We start from the raw sequence: 14021 nt of genomic DNA, 5'->3' as shown, positions 1-14021 counted from the left end.
TAGGTGTCTCATGTACAAAAAGTCAGTGTAATGAAAAATTGTATCTTCTTATGATTGAGGCTCCTATCACTAAAAATACCTGTGCAACTATCACAAGCGAACAACTGTAACACTTATCAGTTAATGCATCTTTCGTCAGTATTTTTCAGTATTATAAACTTAGTGCTCCAGATGCAGAATTTTATCTTCCAGTTATGACATCACGCCATATCTGTGGAAAGCAACAGAATTTCCCTAAGCTAGCTTGAGCTATTCAGCAACACCAATTACATAAGAGTTTCCTAAGACAATAAATACTGTAGAAAATACAGTATATATATAGATATAAGCTACCAGTCTTACATCAAAGCCATAGAATTACCTACATTTGGGAGTTTATTTGCTAATCACTATTAGGCTCAGTCCCTGAAGAGAAAGAAGGAAGAGAATTTTCTTTGTTCACATTTCCTGCATAGGTTGACTTTCATAAGTGTTACAAAGACAACATGACTTTGATCAAGGTTTTTAACTAAGTAACATTGGGAGAGTAAAGAGACAAGAACAATAGAGGTAACAGATAAAGAAAATAAAGCCTTATCTTAGTATGTTTTTTGCTATAGTGTTTACAGAGCAAATTTTCATCTCTTAGCCCCATTTCTATTAGCAAACACAATTTGTACTCATACAAGACTAAGATCCCTTTTAAAAAGCCACAATTTCTTTATCTCTGCATAGTATCCCCTGCTGCCATAGAACAGCAGGCTGCCATCAGAGTCTTGCTTCAACCATCGCTTACAAACCCCACCAAAACCAAGTGCTACAGTGGCATGGCAAGTTCAGTAACAGCTGAACTGACATACCTGTGGAGAGCTGCCTTTGGCCCCACCCAAATCGGTTTGTTACCTTCCCATTTTAGCATTTACCTGTTTAGCTCTGACCAAACCCTAAGTCAAAGACTCAAGACTACCTGACCCCAAACTTTAATCAAGAAAGACTGGTTATTATAATTCATGAGCAGTTCAGCTTGTAAGGCCTGCAGCCATCAATACAATTTCTGTGCCTAAATCACTCACATGCACATGAAGTCTCCCCTCATGACTCAGTTATCTGGAAAGCCACATTTCTAAGTAAAAAAGGCAACCTTGAGCTCCAATGCTTAGCAGCTCTCTCTGTTTTATGTGCTGCTGAAAACAGCTGCATTTCCTCCTCTTTGTTCTAGTACAGATTCACAAAGCATCATTGCAATCACTTTTTCTTCAAACAAGCTGGACTAGAAGCAGACATTTCAGACAAGATAGTAATGCTATTAAGGTCAGATGACTAAGAACTAGAAGGTAAAAACAATCAGGAGAATGATTACTGAAGAATTTTTATTATAATTTTCCTAAATTTGATGCCTTATCCAACAAAGAGCAGAACAGGGGAAGAAATAGAAAAAATACAACAATAAGTAAATGATACAGCTGTAACTGACTTTTACCTGCAAGGAATGTCAAATGTAAAATTTAAGACACATTCACCAACAGGAATGCAGTCATTCAAGTGACTAAGAAAAAGAAAAAAGGAAGTAAAGCAAGACAACAAAGGTTGGCTAATTTACTTCTAATGTCATAGTCCTGCAGGGAAGCATGACAAATTCTTACCCATCAATTATTTGTCTTTTTGTCCTACGAAGAGAGACAAAACAGGAGGGCCAGAAAGCAATACAAATCACACATGCCCGCGGCAGAGAGTTACGTAATGCTGACGTACTGCCTGCTCTTTGCTCACAACACTTACTTTGCTGCAATTCCAAGTACCAGCTTTTAACAGCTGCCCGGTTTGAACACTTCTAAACTGCTTTGTAAATAAAATGCAGACACACAAAGAGGAACAAGATAGAAAAGGAAGCTTTAGAGCTATTTCTAACAGAGATAAAAATAAGAAAATCAGAGGGTTAGGTTTATGATGAGACATTTTCTGTTTCATAAGAAGTCATACAACTGGCTTTTTGAGCTAAAATTCAAAACTAAATTGCCTGCCAATCTAAAGTCTTTTAATTTAACTTACTTGAAGAAACCACAAATAAAAAGAGAAAGATAGCTCCTTCAACTTCACTGAAGTGCTACTGCCAGGAAACATAAGTCCGAAATTCTTTTGATAATGAGACACACCTAGGAATCTTTCTATTTAGATGAGAACTTGCCCTGAATAGACTCAAACAGATTAGCTAGAAGTAAAGGCAGAACAGGTACAAGCAGGGCCAAAAATATTTATTATTAATCACGGGAGAAAGAAAAAAAACCCCACAAAACAAATAAAAAAATAGTGAACACAGCGGAACTAGCCAGATTTCACAAAACTAAACTCAGAAAACATTTATAAAATGTGGTATTAGCCATACTAAGTCATCTTTTTTTCCTATATTTTGTCTTTTAAAAATTAGGACACAACCATAAAATCTGCAATAATCTATTGCTCAGTACCTATCATAGCCATTATGTAAGCAAATACATCCCAACACTTAAGATCACATGCTTGAATAATCAGCTGCTAATTAAGTATATCTGCAATTGCCTTGTTCCTTCCTTTCTCTGACCCAAAACAGTAAGTAAACAACATTACAAAAATCTCAGTCTGCAGCAGTCAGATATAACAAAGAAACTAAAACAATATGGTCCTTCCTGTGGGGCAGGAATCAGTAAGGCTGTATTCTAAACTCTGGAGCACAGCAGACTGATTTATAACAAATGACTACACAATTTAATGTACACAGCAAACTGAGGAGGCCAACTCATGCAGACAAACATTAAGCTAAGCTGTTTTGGAAGGCCATACCAAATAGTTTTTACACAAAGCTGGGCATCAGCACCATCACTGGAAGTTCCTAACAAGCATAAGATAAAATATTACAAATTATTTCTTCATGTGTTGGGTTTTTTTTTTTTTTACTCCTTTGAGTAACTAAATTAAAGTTTCCCTTCTACCTGTCTGACCTCTAATAACATATGCTCTTTTCAAGGCCTTTTAAAACATGCCCAGGTTACCTCAGGCCTCGAGGAAGATAGTGTTTGTAGGCTCTCAAGAAAATGCTCTGCCAGCATTTTTCTTGTCTGTTGCAGAGAAGAAGGAATGACTTCAGGACTTCTACTGATTTCAAGTTGAGGAAGCACAGCGCCAGAAAAAAAAAGCAGCTGGTGACCAACTACCACCCTAAAGGAATACGTCACAGAGTGCGTGGTGTGTTCATCACCTCTATAACAATCCCTGTATCAAAGTGCCCAAAAGCATACAGAAATTTACAATGCTGTAAGACTATCAAAATAAATCTTCCAAATATAATAAAAGTGTTTCCTATTATTTTTTCTTAAATCATAACCTAGGAACAATCTGAATATAAATACCACTATTTACATATGCACAGACAGACGCAAGTGTGATTACTTCTGTGGACATTCCTTTCACTGCTCAAGCTGTAAAACACAAACACTAAGATAAATAACTCAGGATTTAGCTAGAAGATTGCAGTAAAAATTGTATCACAGAGAGTAATAAAGATTTCAGACTTCCTTATCTTTACATTCATAGCAAAGCTATAAAGTACAAGGAGTTTAAGGATAAAATTTAAACTTTTGAGGAGCCTGACTGCACCTAAGTCATTTTTACACCCAATAATCAGGAAAGCTTACATATTTTGATTATAATTGACCTTAAGCTAATGACTGCAAGATTTATGTAAGTGACATTAAACTAATGACTGCGAGAAACAAACAGGACAATCAATTCGGGCAGGATGAAAATCTTTGTATTCTAAATTATTACTTCCGTGGTTAAGTTCAGGAACAAAAGAAAAATTTGTCTCAGTGACCCACAAAGCTGCAGACCGTTCTTGAGAAGAGTCTGTTCGTGCATGGGTATACACACAGACACACACAAACAGACTGAAGGTCAGTCTCCTCCCTGCATTTCACACTTCCCTCCCTCCCTCTAATCTTCACACAGGCCTTGCCAGACAGCTAAGGGCTTTTAGAAATCACACGGTTTCAGCGGTTCGCTTCGCTGCGCGTACTAAGCAGAGACAAGGACCCCTGCCCCTTCCTCCCCCGGCCGCTCCGCACTGGCGCGGCGCGCCCCGCTCTCCTCCTCGGCCGCGCTCTCCCGGGAGCCGCCCGGGAAAACCCGCCGAGCCCAGGCCGGGACCGGCGGGAGGGGAGAGGGAGGCGGGCAAAGGCGGCTTCTCGAGCAGGCCGGGCAGCCGCCCCCTCCGAGGCCGGGGCTGTCGGGGCGGGGCGGGGGGGCCGAGGGAGGTAGCCCCCGCAGCCGGAGCAAGGCCCAGCTGTCAGAGCCCCTCCGTGGGACGGGCCACGCTTGGCCCCGTTCCCTGCCAGACCCCCGCGCGTAGCCGAGAAGCGGGGGCGGGGGAAGGGCGCCCCGGTCGCACCGTGCCCCGCCGCGCCGGCCTGAGGGGCGCGGGGAGGCGAGCGGGGCCTCGCGGGGGACGCCGCACTCACCACTTGGTAGCGGCTGACGGGCTGGTGATGATCCATCCTGGCCGCCGCCGACACGCACGGGCGCGGCCGCGGCTCCTCCGACCTGGCGCCGCGTCGCTTGGTCGGTCCGTCCTTCCCTTCTTCCTTCCTTCCTTCCTTCCTTCGTTCCCCCGCCCGTTCGCCCGGCGCCGCCGCCGCCCGGCCCGGCCCTGCCCCGCTGCGGCCGCCCCCCGCCCGCCCCCGCGGCGGCGGAGCGGCCCAGGCCCCGCCCTGCCGGGAGCCGCGCTCGCTCGGCCCGGGGGCTCGCTCGGCCCGGGGGCTCGCTCGCCCGGGGGCTCGCTCGGCCCGGGGCTGGACGGGTGCTCCCTCCGCCCCCGGCCTCTGCCCCGGCTTCGCTCAGCTCGGGGCGCTTCTACCGCGGCTGCCGAGAGCGGGTCTTCGTCTTTCGCCGCTCTTCGCTCGGCAGCAGTGTTTTGTGAGGTTGTTAGGTCCCAAGCCCAGGCCTTGCCTGGATATTTGTCGCTATTGATCACCGTGGGGCAAGAAGTAGTACAATATGGCACAGAAGACATACTGGGGACCGGAGAGCGATTTTGAATAGGCATCCACCTAAAGTGATTAAGAATGCTGAGCCCGTTTGCCTGCTGTTCTTGTGAAGGCAAAGCACCGTTCTGTGGCAAGGAAATGTGATTTTCCTCTCCTCTCTTCCTCCTAAAACTAAAAATTCTGATGTTTATGCCCTCCCGGAGTAAAACCAGTTAAAAACGCCTGCACCCAGAAAGGTGTATGGGATGAAGCTGACTCATTTCTAGGTTCCCGATCCGCCAGATGTGCAGCTGTGGCACGCAACAATTTCAAATAGCCGTAGATTCATCTCTTGGCCGCAGCGGAGAGGAGCGTTCGCGTGTGCTGCTCTGTAGCTGATCTGCAAGGCAAATGCCCTCGCAAAGCTGGCTTCTCGCTGTCACTAATGGCCAGCACGCAGAACCTCCTCCTGCAGCTCAGGTCATCGCCTTTCCGTAGCTGCCTGCTGACCTGAGCAGCAGGGTGAGTGTTTCTGTGCAGGCAGTCATCCCTGGTGAGCGGGGTGAAGCGCCAGTACGTGCTCGTGGGAGGGCAGGGAAGTGGAGAGCGAGCTCCATTATTGGAGTTATGTTTCTAGATGGGAGTGGGAGTGAAGATAGGCAGGATTAGAAGGGAGGAGGAGGTGGAAGCGTGAGACGTTGTGTGTGTGCCTGGGACCTTACTCGCAGCCCATACCTGGCTAATGCAAGCAATTACTAAAACTGTCCAAATGAAAAGAAAAACATGTTTGGAAAGTTCAGGCCTGGTCTGTTGGTTGCATTTCTTTTGTTTCTTGTACAACTGTGTTGCACATCAAAAGCACCAGCACTTAGGAAACAAAGCTGGTTACAAATGGATGGGTTTCTATAGGTTAGAAATTAATTAATATTATTTTCCTAACAGGATTTTCTCCTATTCCCTCGTTATACATAATAAATGTTTAATTATTCTGCCCTTGAAGGAATAGTTATTAGCAAAGTTCATCTTAAGTTTAAGAAAGTTTGTACAGAGTATTGCAGTGTGTTTCAGTTACCAAAACCTCTTAATTATATTTCCAGATTTCACGGGACATGGAAATTGGACCATTTGTGTAATTAGTTTAACATCTTCTCTATCGTTAGCAAGAATTATCTCCAAAGTAAACTTTTTCTGGAGTGCTGCATGTGACATCTCAGCCCACCTATCTCTACAGCTTTTTAAGTGTTGTGTCTCAGCTCTGTGACACAGTCCTAGAAACCCCAACTAGTTAAGAGCTGCCAAATGGAATTTGACACTGCGAATGCTGGAATACAACTGAATAAACATTTATTAAGATGTAACCTTCAGTTTTGAACTCATTCAATTCATGTCTTTTAAGGGAAGAAAGGACAATAGGCGAGAACCAAAGTGCATTTAATAGGAAAATTGGAAAATATTCCATAGTGCTTGGGAAAAGAGTCAGCAGAGGGAGAAGCAGATTCAGTAGAGATAATACAGTTGTGTGTGGAAAGGAAGCTTCATATTTAGGGACAAATTTTGGATTCTTGGTCTAGCTTATATACAGAAACCAAACTTCTTTTACTTCAGGAATTTTAGTGTAGTTATGGGACTTATAACAAAGCAGGCCATGGGACCAATTTAGGTTTTAAATATGCCTTCTTTTGATTCTTATTCTTTCTGGAACATCAAAATATAAAAACAGATCATGCACTTGTGTATTTTCAGATCTGTGTATTTTCAAAATAGTGTTATCTGTATATTTTAATTTAATTGCCTGATTCCAGAGGTTTTTACCATAGCATAATATTAATCTATAATGCAAAGAAATTGGCAAGCACTAAGGTTCCTTAAAATCACAGAACCACAGAATGGTTGGGGTTGGAAGGGACCTCTGGAGGCCATCTGCTCAAGCTGGGATGCCTGAGCAGGCTGCCCAGGACCAGAGGGTTTTTGAATATCTCTGAGAATGGAGTCTCCACAAGTCCCTGGGACAACTTGTCAGTGCTCAGTCACTCTCACAGAAAAAAAATAATTCCTGATGTTCAGAGGGAGCCTCCAATGTTTCTGTGTGGGCCCATTGTCCTGGTTTAGGCACTTAGCACTGCTGAGAAGAGCCTGGCTCCATCTGTTAAGCAGCTTCCCTTCAGGTATTTATATACATTGATGGGATCCCCCATGAGGCATTCCTGCTCCAGGCTGAAGGGCCCCTGCTCTCAAAGACTTGCTTCACAGGAAAGATGCTCCAGTCCCTTCATCACCCTGGTGGCTCCTTGCTGGACTGTCTCCCATGAGTCCATATTTCCTCTGTACTCTCTTGTACAGATTATATCTTGAATGTAGGCAATGTGCCTTTTAGAAGTGCTAGGACTTTGTTACTTAGATGTACAAATCATGTGGACTGTCCTGTTGACTAAAACCCTTGAATGCTATTTTTAAGATTTACTTTTTTATTTTGACCTTCTTAAACCTTAACAGGCCTGCAATGACAGTAATGGTTAGGACTGTATTATGGATCCTGAAGAATATTGTTTTTCTGTCAAAAAAGAACTATTTAAAGTAACAAAAATAGTGCTCTAAATAGCATGTAAGTAAAATAGTTTCAAATTTATACTTAAAAAGAATTATTGCTTCAGACAGTTTTTTTTAGGAAAAAAGAAAATTAATTGCTGTTAGTCAGCAAACTTACAACAGTTTAAACTTTGTTCCACCATGAAAATGAGCCAAGAAAACATTCTTCTTGGTAACAACAGCTCTTGCAAGCCCAGTTCTGTGAAAAGTTGTCTTGAACGATGGCATCTGAATTCAGACAAGTCTGAACTTAACTGCACAAAGGCAAGGATTGTTAGAAATTTTACTCTTGTTTTTCATTCATTATTCAATCAATGGCCAACAAATAAAAAAGCACACTATTTATCTTTACCTTTCTTCACCAGTTTCTTCTTCAGTATTTATCTTCATTTCTTCATTCAAATTTTTAAGGTTTCTTATGGAACTTACAGAGTAGGTAGATTTCAGAACTAAGTTAATTTTCTCTTAATAAAGATACATAAACCAAATCTTATATTGGTTAAAATACAAATATTTATATTACATTTATAGTACATAATTTTGTACTATTTTAAGTAAATATAGATTTTACTATAGTAGTTTACTTGCTGTACGGTATAAATAATTTAAAAATTTAAAAATAAAAGCTGTACATACCTTTCCAAAACCTGGGTAACAAAGTAAAATTTCAGGTTTTATAGCTTTGTTTTACACCTTTAGCATGTGTTTTTAAATGTCTAGTACAGATAATTTCAGTGAGAAATAAATAGCTTTTTTCCCAAATGTAAGTCTAATGAAATTAATGTACTTAATTTACTCATGAACTGATCCTAAAGCAGGCTGTGAATTTATTGACTGTATTTATTTTTCTCTGTATTTTCAAACTCCTTTTATAAGCTATTTACTTTTAAGTCTATGTTCCTGGTTTTATAAACTGCACAAAATTTGTGATCTCTGTATGGCCTTAGATAGTTACTTTAACTTTAAGCAGGAAGTTGGCTTAAACAAACTACTGGGACTGAATTTCCTAGAAAGAAACAGCAGGACTTTGGCTTGGTTTTCTTCATGTTTTCTTCTCCTTTTTTTAGGCAACATAAGCAATGCCAGAGCCATCAGTAGCAGGAACACTGGGCTACTTTAAGATTTTGTAGTCCAATGTAGATTTTCAATTACATTGTCATCATCTGTGTTCAGTGTCTATATACATGGGTACAGTCCTGCAAACCTGGCCTTTGGATATGTCCAAATACCATGCAGATATGTCTAAACCAGGTTTAAAAATCATTACTGCAACACTGAGCTCAGGCTGGGAAATATCTCAAATATTTGCCTTGGTCTAGGACAGATTTTGCCTGCATGGATCTCTTTACTGCTGCAGCTATTTCCTGCTAAGTCACAGAGACAGTTCTGAACTAGCTCAGCTGTATTCTGACTAGCTCCACACAGCTGTGCATTGCACAGACATACTTTGTCTAAGCTGGTAGCATGGTTAGATACCTACATCTCTGTTGTCTCCTTTATTTACCTTTGCTGACTACAAGCACAGTTAAAGCAGGACACCACAGAAGTGAAGAAACACCATCTTTTAAAAAGCCTTCAGACAAATTCAGGGAGCAAATGCTCACATTAGCAGAAGTACAGCTTCTTCAGTACAGCTCAATGGTTTTGCAAGGAGAAAAAAAAAGCATAATGAGCTGCCACTGCAAGATGATTGCTTAGCTAGTTCTGTGCAGTAAGCTATGAGTCTAGAGGAAATGGTACAGAGTCCATAAATAAAGGCTGATGCAGTGTGTGCTTGTCTCTCAGGGTGGATTCTTAAACGTCGTATTTCCATATAATGTGACACATTGAGAATGAAGAATGAATGCAAAGGTTGCTGGTGTTTCAGACAGGTGACAGAGGGCCTAACTATGAGAAAAAAGGACCTGCCAAGTCCCACCTTTCTGGAGCGGCACATATACATGCGAGAAGTCAGTTTAAAGTAGGAGAATCACAGGAACATGAGTGTGTGCCAGTTTGAAGTTGTTCTCTTTAAACTCTGTTCTCTTCAAACTCTGTTCTCTTCAAAACTAGATTCTCTCTTTAAAAATGTGAGTTTATAACTATTTTTTAAAATCCCTTGTAATAAAATACAATAATTTTAATATTTGTGTGTGATGAACATTGATGGTGGACACTACCTAAACATACCACAAATGTCAAAAGCTGAGAAGTAAATAAGATTTTCTAAAATTTATATGGCCTAGCTTTTCAGTGTGTTATCAGCTACAGATCTGATGTTAAAAACCCAATGTTGATGGTTGCCAACATGTGCTATTATGTAAATACACAATGTTTAACAAAGAAAAAAAAAATCCCCCTATGGCTTTGAAGTTTTCATTTAACAAGTGAGGTTGAAGGGAATGTGCAGAAGTCAGTCAGAGCTGATAAAACCGATGGCAGTAAATTTGAAATACAGAATAAAGAATGTAAATGTACACCAAACTGGGAACGAATGTGGGAAATACGTGAGAAAATACCTCCAGTTGGAAACCAATGAACAACAAAGCAATTCCCAAACCCTTGAAATCTGTTGGGGAAAAAATGGAGGAAAGGGTAGAAAATACAGACATCTGTAGGCTTAGTGCTTCAGAGTCAATGCAGATGCGTGCTGCAAGAAGAAATCCAATGCTGTTATGAAGTCTTATGGACAAGAGATATCTGTTCTGATCTTGGCAATACTTGTCATTTTTGTAACATCAGTATATGGCATGATTAAGTAGAAAACAGTTTTAGCATGTATTCTGTAGGAAAAAGATTATTCAAAGATTTGTTAATCCAGTTATCTGAAAGCTACTTTGATATTAAATTGGCTGTATGCAAAACAAAAATCCAATCAGTTAAGGACTTGATGTTGTCTGAAAATAATTCTCTTATACAACTAGAAAAGGAAAGACTAAGCAATAGATACACAACCAACTCCATGCTCTTGTAGTGCCAACATTACTGTAAGCATTAGCATAGTCTCTGTCCTAAAGAAGCAGAAGGAAGCTGGACATATATTCACAATAATTTACTGCTAGGTCAGTAAGTATGAAGTGTTGGCATTTCTCCTAATGCTTACAACACAATATAAAGATCTATTTGAAAAAGCTATAAGATGAAAATGATCTCTTGAGTTATCCAGATGATGCTGATCATTCAAATGAGATGTGCTGTGACACTGCCCTGCACAGTACTGTTAGTGGGTTTTTCTAAATAACTTTCAGTCTGTTCATCACTGTCTGTGTTCCCCATATATACAGCTCTTGAGCCAGCTTTGTGCCCAAATTGATTTTCTTCTACATAAAATACAGCTCTGCATAAATTATAAACCTCTTTTATTATGAACTCCCCCCTTTTTTTCTGTGTTTGTAATGCAACTGCATTAAAAACCACACAGTGGTTTCAGAGCTGTTGAGCTGTTAAAGTGGCTCCTTGTAATGCCAGCTTAGTCTCCTTTGAACATAAGGCAGAATACAAACAGAAATAGAGCAGAATATAACAGAAATGTTGTTAACCACCAGATCATCAACCAGACCTAGTCAGCGAGTGCTAACTCAGCCTAAATTCTGGCTAAGGCCCCATGCCTCGAGTTTCCTATTGAGTAAGCATTCTGTTTCTTTGACTCTTCAAATGACTTTCAGAGGATTTCTGATGTACGTAGATTTTACCTATTAGCTAGCCACATAAGCTTAGGTAGCATGTGAATATGACCACTTACCTCAACAGATAATTTCTTAAATATGGAGAAAAATATTCTTTTTCACTGTTCCAGCATGCTGACAGTCAAACAACATTGTGTCCCATTGTCAGAATACACTCTACCATTTCAGATACAGTTGCCAGTCCCATTGTCAGAATACACTCTACCATTTCAGATACAGTTGCTGAAATTTTATTCAGTCACTGCTCAGGAACTAGTAATATGCAAACACATAAAAGTTGCTCAGGTCTTTTGCATATTCTTGTTTTGAGAAGTATGTAGCTCTCTGGAAAATATGCCTCCTTTGGTGAATCTGAGTGGAAGTGTCCATCAACATCTGATTTGACCCAGGGCTGCAGTGGTAAAAAGGAAAAATAAATGTTGAGAAATAATCTTCAGTGGAGATTTCCACTGAAGCTAGCTTTTGTTCCATTGTGTGGTATGTGTAGGTAGCTTCAGGCATGATATTTCAGCATTCCTGTCAGTTTGGAGACAAAGAAACAGCACTATGCTTGAAAGTCTTAAATGCTGCTGCTAATATGCAGAAGGGCTCTAAACCAAGCAGCTCAGTAAGGGTCTGATCCTGCACATGCTAATTGAAAGGAGGAGCACTTTTCTTGAAATATTTTTCAGCTGTGTTGCCCTGACTTATTCTACTACAGAGCAGTGAGCTCACCTAAATTTAGATGTTACTGTCACAGATGTCTGCATTGGATCCAGATATCTGGGTATTTTTTATAGTGAATGGAGGAAAAAAAGGCACTTTCATGATGCTATTCATCTCATTCTAAGATACAAACTCCTGGTCACTGGGCACCACTGAAAAAAAGTGTGGCCACCTTTTCTTCATTCCCTCCCTGCAGGGTGGGAATTCCCTCCCGCATGGGTGGGATTCCACTCAGCCTTTCTTCTCCCTGCCTAACTCTCTCAGCCTCCTCAAAGAGCCAACATAGTTATAGTTTTGGACTCCATAGTTATAAACAAGGAATGGTCAGGGATATGAGAGCTGGAGCTGCCTTACCTGCAGTGGCATATCACCACTGGAGTAACAGGATCCAGAAGGATACAGGGGGAAGAATATCCAGAGAGGAGGAAGAAGGGCAAAAGTCAGGATCACAAGCCTGCATTTTGGGAGCTCAGATTCCAACTTCAGAGAACTTCTTGGAATAGACCCATAGGTTATGACCCTTGACTCCAGATAGAAGAAGGTCCCAGGAGAGCTGCTTTAAATTCCAATATCACCTCCTTCAAGCTTAAAAAAGCTCCACCCCAACAAGGAAGAGATCAAAGGTAGCAAGAATCCTGCATGGATGAGCAAGGAGCTCCTAAACTAATTCAGGTATAAAAAAGAAGTGCATGAGATGAGGGAAATGACAGATGACCCACAGGATGTACAGAATGTATCTTTAATAAGGGTATGCTTTTCAAAAAAATAGCAGAAAGTACTTTATTTCAATGTTGGACCTATTTTATTTTATTTTATTGTACCTTATTTTACTGTATTTGGATATATGATTTTATTATCCCTTTCTACCTGAAAAGTTGAGGGAAAGGATGTTTAGGGGCTAATTTTTTCTCACCACAAAATAGGGGAGGAAAGATGAAAGAGGCAAGGGATATTCAAGAATTTGAATAGGAGATAAGTCTCCTGTGCTTCTGGAAATGTGTTCACATGCCAGCCATATTCTCTTGGAGATGAGAACCTTGTGGGCACCAACCACCATGCCAGTTCTGCAATGTGGCCAAAGCAGAAATTTTAAAAAAACAGACCAAAAACCAGGTACATATCTCAGAAAAGAGAACGAGTGACTGGAGATCAAGGCAATGGCATGTTCCAGCCACAAGTCTATACGTACACTGAGTAACAATTAAATGAGGTTATTTCCATGTAATTTGGAAAGCTCTTCAGTGGGATCTTCCAGAAGTGCTGGGTCATGTGCTGACAATACTGCTATTAAGATGGTGGGAACTGAAAAGGGAAACCTCTGTAGAATCTGCAGGCAATATTGAGTCTCAGAAAGAAGAGTAGGCACCAGAGAAGGAGAAAAAGGTGAAAAATAATTTGCAAAAACCTTTGGAAACTTGGAAACCATCAAATAGGAGAAACCATGTTGTCTAAGATGCTGGCTGATACTTTGAGAGAGTTTGACTAGAACTAAGAAACTTTGCTCCCAAAACTTAGAGATGTAAGACTGCTTTCCTAGGTCCAGTTTCCCTTGACCATATCCCAACTCCATTTGAGGGACACACTCAGGCATGCATTATACCAAATTCCCTAGCCTTTGATATTTAACATACCATGTTTCAGTTGAAACAAAGCCAGGACCTGTGAGCTGAATGGGACCCATAGTGTTTTACAGCATATTTTTCTGGCATTTCCAACTGGAATTGTGCCAGAATCCCAGTAATGTAGCAGCTGTAGTTAGAACTAAGGAAGTGCTACAGGAACAGGACTTCCACTCAGGTGTCAACAAGTAACAGAGAATTTTTAACTCAGCACACAAATGTCCACTTGGCAGGATGTGCTGGTCTCAACTACTTTCACTCTGTGACAGACATCCCAGTCATGCAGGAAATGTGACATTTGTTTGCCTCATTGGGACATCAGACTTGATAGAAAACTTGGTTCCAAATGTGGAATATACCAGTTGTTCTGATGTATGAGCTCTTGCTGAGGTAAAGGTCTGAGATAAGACCATGGTATTTGCACATCAAAGTTTTGCCAAGCATGTGCCCTTCAGGATGACTGTTAGAAACAT

General features: G+C 41.0%; 1 protein-coding gene across 2 annotated transcripts in view; it reads right to left on the bottom strand.

The window, feature by feature from the left end:
* Nucleotides 1-4654, bottom strand: part of NDFIP2 (Nedd4 family interacting protein 2) — a 45216-nt gene extending 40562 nt beyond the window's left edge. For both annotated transcript variants that reach the window (XM_030234129.2, XM_030234130.2), the window contains exon 1: nt 4470-4654. In XM_030234129.2, the coding sequence (XP_030089989.1) occupies nt 4470-4505 (36 nt within the window). In that variant the 5' untranslated portion in view covers nt 4506-4654. The remainder of the gene's footprint in view (nt 1-4469) is intronic.
* Nucleotides 4655-14021: the final 9367 nt, after the last annotated feature.

The sequence above is a fragment of the Serinus canaria genome, chromosome 1 (genome assembly GCF_022539315.1).
Source record: "Serinus canaria isolate serCan28SL12 chromosome 1, serCan2020, whole genome shotgun sequence".
Classification (NCBI taxonomy): domain Eukaryota; kingdom Metazoa; phylum Chordata; class Aves; order Passeriformes; family Fringillidae; genus Serinus; species Serinus canaria.
Note: the sequence above shows the minus strand (reverse complement) of the source record. Positions and strands in the feature narration are given on the sequence as shown.